At 34.3% G+C, this 4,630-nt stretch overlaps 1 protein-coding gene across 2 annotated transcripts in view; it reads left to right on the forward strand.

Annotated features, from left to right (window-relative positions):
* Positions 1-3,036, forward strand: part of LOC108975073 (probable aconitate hydratase, mitochondrial) — a 51,035-nt gene extending 47,999 nt beyond the window's left edge. For both annotated transcript variants that reach the window (XM_018943343.1, XM_018943342.1), the window contains exons 6-7: positions 2,049-2,552; positions 2,614-3,036. In XM_018943343.1, the coding sequence (XP_018798888.1) occupies positions 2,049-2,552; positions 2,614-2,802 (693 nt within the window). In that variant the 3' untranslated portion in view covers positions 2,803-3,036. The remainder of the gene's footprint in view (positions 1-2,048; positions 2,553-2,613) is intronic.
* The last annotated feature ends 1,594 nt before the right edge of the window (positions 3,037-4,630 follow it).

Below are 4,630 nucleotides of genomic sequence, written 5' to 3' on the forward strand. Positions count from 1 at the left end.
GAATGAACGCAATATTGTTATTATTTTAGAAGTTAAATAAAAAATAAGTATTCTGTTTTGAACTGAATTAAAATTTCTTCYATTTTTTGTAAAATTAAGTTTCATTCCTGTACCATAGAAGTTGCTTTGAATAAACTTTCGCTCTGTCACTGGCGTGAYTTARTAATGTGAGCACAAGTGTATGTTCAATACATTCATTTTTTACTTAATAAAGTTTTCAACATTTGGATTGTAGATATAAATTGTGTCATACATTGGGTAAGGTTGAAAATCGTAGTTTCAACGATTCCATTTGGTTGGTTTTGGGGCAATTGCATACTCTTGGCTGCTTGGGCAATATACTGGACAATTTCTTTTATGTGATTCCTCAACGGTAATTCTGCGATGGAGCATATATATTAAATTGGAAATCGGATGTGTTTCATTTCTCCTTAGTTGGTAGAATTCTGTTAAAAATATTTACTACTGATTTGAAACTAAAACCACCTTCATCCAGTGCTTCTTTAACATCGCTATAGTATAACACTCTATAGCTGTAATGACAACAACTCGGTCTTCTGGGCTCTTCAGTTGATAAGAGTAGTAATTCTTGGCTTTTTTGACAAGTATATTACAACATCCATAGATTAATTAAGTGGAAATTGTTTGTACATATTATATTGCATAGTTTGGAGACAAGCGCATTTGTCATCCGATCATGGAAATATTGTCAAATATCTCCCTTCCTATTTTTTGCTCTTTATTCAATCTTTATAAAAAGTGTTAAAGTGATCGGATTTAGTTCAAATATGCGCCGTTTCGTTCGAAAATATTTTTTCATCTAGACGTTAACATCATAATAGCCTTTCGTGGAAACCCCCCTACTTATATGCGAAGAACTCGGACAGCCACTTTTCATAAGCCTCTTTTGAGGCTTGAGGCAAAAAGGGCATTCGCCATGTACATGCTGAAAACTTTGTCCAGAAGCTTCAGCTTTTTGCCAGTTGTCAGCACTGATGTTGTGCAGTATAATTTGTAGAACAAAAAAGATTGTAGGTGCAAAAGACATTATTTTTCATCTCCTGGATGCTGGTAACTGCTCCGACTGTATTTACTAGGTTACGTATCACAGAGTTGAGACGTCACATCGTCTAACTACCATTATTACTGGAAGGACGGAAGGAGGAACGGTATTGATACCCGAATCCCTATAATACCCACAAACTTACCATTCCAGTTCAAACGCTTACATTTTCCTTTAAAAATGGCTTTCTCTATTATAGTAAATAAAAGTCAAGGATAAACAGGAACAGTAGCCGGCATTCATCTGGCACCCTTTCATTTTCCCAACTATGAAGGCATAATTTTTATTTACGCAGAAAACAATAAGTCCGTAATGTTGGTTACTGGGATGTGCTACAGTAAAATGATTTATAGCTCTCTACAACGCGAGGCAAAAAATAAGTACATAGGCATAATAAACTCTCCCGTTCTGTTAGCCAGTTAGTGTATGTTATACTAAAGTTTTCCCTCGAGCGAACTCGGTAGTATCGCTATAAGCTTCCATAACAAATTGGTCTCAAACTCCTTCGTCGGTACATGAGGGTTATTGTTCACTAAGTACAGGTATTTCAGATTTTAAACCTCATCTAATTTTATATTAGCTAATCTACGCATCAATGAAATTATCGAAAATCTTTACAAATTGGTCCCCAAATAAGAAGGGAGCCTGCTTTAGAGGCTTAAAAAAATCGATTTTTTGAGGAGTTTTTTGGGAAGGAAAGAAATAATTGATTAAATCGAAATGTTTAGGGTTTATAGTTAAATGTTTAAACATCATTCATAAATTTGTTGGATACGAAATCTTTCATATTTGGCTTTGGGAAGCAATTGCCCGATGCATCTCGCATATGAAAAAACAATCGGTTTTTGAAGCTTGTAAAGCAGGGGGGAACCTATGCCATATTAAACCTCTATCATTCGCCCGACTTTTTATCATAAGACATCTTAAACACTACTTCAAATTAAACTATTTAGGGATTATTTATGTATACGGAACTATCTTTCAGAGCGGAGATGCTGTTAAAGTGGAAGTGGATCCAAAGAGCCAACGCCTCCAACTTTTAGATCCCTTTGACAAATGGAATGGCAAAGATTTAGTAGATATGACAGTTCTTATCAAAGTAAAAGGAAAATGTACAACAGATCACATTTCTGCTGCTGGACCTTGGTTGAAATACAGGGGGCATTTAGACAACATATCGAATAATATGTTTATAGGAGCTGTCAATTCGGAAAATAACGAAATGAATAAGATAAAAAATCAGCGGACGGGGCAATGGGGAGGAGTACCCGACGTTGCACGAGATTACAAGGCAAATGGCATTAAGTGGGTTGCAATCGGTGATGAAAACTATGGAGAAGGTTCATCACGCGAACACGCCGCTCTAGAACCACGACACCTTGGCGGAAGAGCAATCATTGTTAAATCATTTGCCCGCATTCACGAAACAAACTTAAAAAAACAGGGTTTATTACCTTTAACATTTGCAAATCCCGCCGACTACGATAAGGTATTTCTGGTGAATAATATTTTACACAAAATAAATAATTTCTTTATTTGTATGCTTATAGATTCAACCTGAAAGTAAAATTTCCCTCCTCGGGCTAGAAAAAATAGCACCAGGAAAACAAATTGATTGTGAGATTAAAACTGGCGACAAAACCGATAAAATTAAACTAAATCATACTCTAAATGATTTACAAATTGGTTGGTTTAAGGCTGGTAGCGCTCTGAATCGCATGAAAGAGTTAGCAAAATAACCAAATCAAWATTAAAACTCAACCAATCTTCTGATGCTGTTTAATACAAATATTATGTGCCTGTGTATATTTTTGAAGTCATGTTACAATTTAGTAAATAATACCTTGATTTTAATTTAAGTATGTTTCCGCTCGCATGAGTTTATTTAATTTGTATTGTAGAACTAAATATTGCGAGCTTGGCTAAATAAATAAAATAATGCAGGTAACAAAAAAAAAAATAATTTTATTTAATAACTACTGTAATTAATTTTGTAGAAATATAGGTTAAAAGTTATCACTTGTATCTCCTTGCATTTCGGAGCAACAAGTAAAGCTGAACCACAATTGGTATTAATATTGTCCAAATTTCCTACTGGTATATAGGGATAAAAGCCTACTGGGTGGCTAATTTTTTACGCGTGTGTTTGTTTTTATTGTATTTAGGAGCCATGTTGCATATTTGACAATTCGTTGCTGATACTTTGCTGATATGCACACAAAGATTAAATGGGCGAAAAAATTAACACATTGCCCATAGGATGTTCAATGACTTTGTCGCTCTATTCAATTACAGTTATAGCARCTTGATGTTGTAACGGTTATCTAATCAAAGCTTGGGTGATAAGGTTCAGGTAAGTTGTCATCGAGGTCATCTAACGTCAGGCCCAGGAAGCGTCTAACGTGTGAGATGACTGGGGTTAACTGGGCTTACAAAGTCATACAGGTATTGTAGAATATGGCAGGTTCCCTCTGCTTTGTCTTCAATGTATAACCCATTAGTTGTATTAATGTTTACAGGATTTTAAAGGTACCAAATACATTTGTTTGCGAATGGTTACATTCGTATTATCCATAACATAAGGATTTGTTGTTCAAATATTTGTTAGTGTTATTGTTTTGCTTAACTATTTGTTACCGTTAACATGTTAGCGTATTTGCTAGCTATTTGTTAACAGTAACAATCATATCTGTTACTTTAGTTTCCCTCGACATGTTTTATTTGCTACATCTCGCAAGTCCGTTCGAATGATTTTGGTCACTTGGACATGCTTGATCGTGTTTATTCCGACTCGAAACCAAGAAAAGCATCTCAAAAATATAGGCAATGCTCTTTGTTTTTTTCGATATTTGTGGTTTACTGCATCATGAATTTGTTCCTGAGGGACAGACGATCAAYTAACGTATTCACCAGATTTGTCTCCGTATGATTTTTTCTTGTTCCCCATAGTTTAATTCCCGTTCCAAGGAACCTGTTTTCAGTCGATAGAATAGATAAAACAAAATTCGAAAAAAGAAGTGGAAAATCGTTCGCAAAAGTGTATTAGATCTGGTGGGGATCACTTTGAAGGCGACTAAATAAATTTTGATGAATAATTAAATATTTTACGTTTTACTTACACCACTTTTTTGCCACAGTGTACATCTAATAAGTTTAAATTTAAATCTTAACACCTAGTTATTATATCTAATATTTGAGCATTGAATTTTCTTAGGGCAGAAATTGCAGAGTTTTCCCTTTGGTGCAACGGCACAACAAAGAACACACGCAAAAAATTAATTGCAATGGCTGTAAAACATGTCAGACCAAAACCCATGTTTATTTTCGTGCCGTCATACAGTGTGTGTCAGCTTATTTGATGCAGTCACAAAAATAATCTTTATATACTAATAACATTTGAATTAAAAAAGATATTCAAAAAAATCAAAAACCCAAAATAAAGAGCATTATTTCCTCTTAAAAACAAACATTTCATTTATTTGGAATTCAAATTTTGGTTTTCACAAACTTAAAAATAATGAAAAAGCAATATTATTGGAATGAGCAGCTTATTTGATGCGGCAATAA

The sequence above is a fragment of the Bactrocera latifrons genome, unplaced genomic scaffold (genome assembly GCF_001853355.1).
Source record: "Bactrocera latifrons isolate USDA-ARS-PBARC rearing strain unplaced genomic scaffold, ASM185335v1 scaffold_608, whole genome shotgun sequence".
In the NCBI taxonomy this organism is placed as follows: domain Eukaryota; kingdom Metazoa; phylum Arthropoda; class Insecta; order Diptera; family Tephritidae; genus Bactrocera; species Bactrocera latifrons.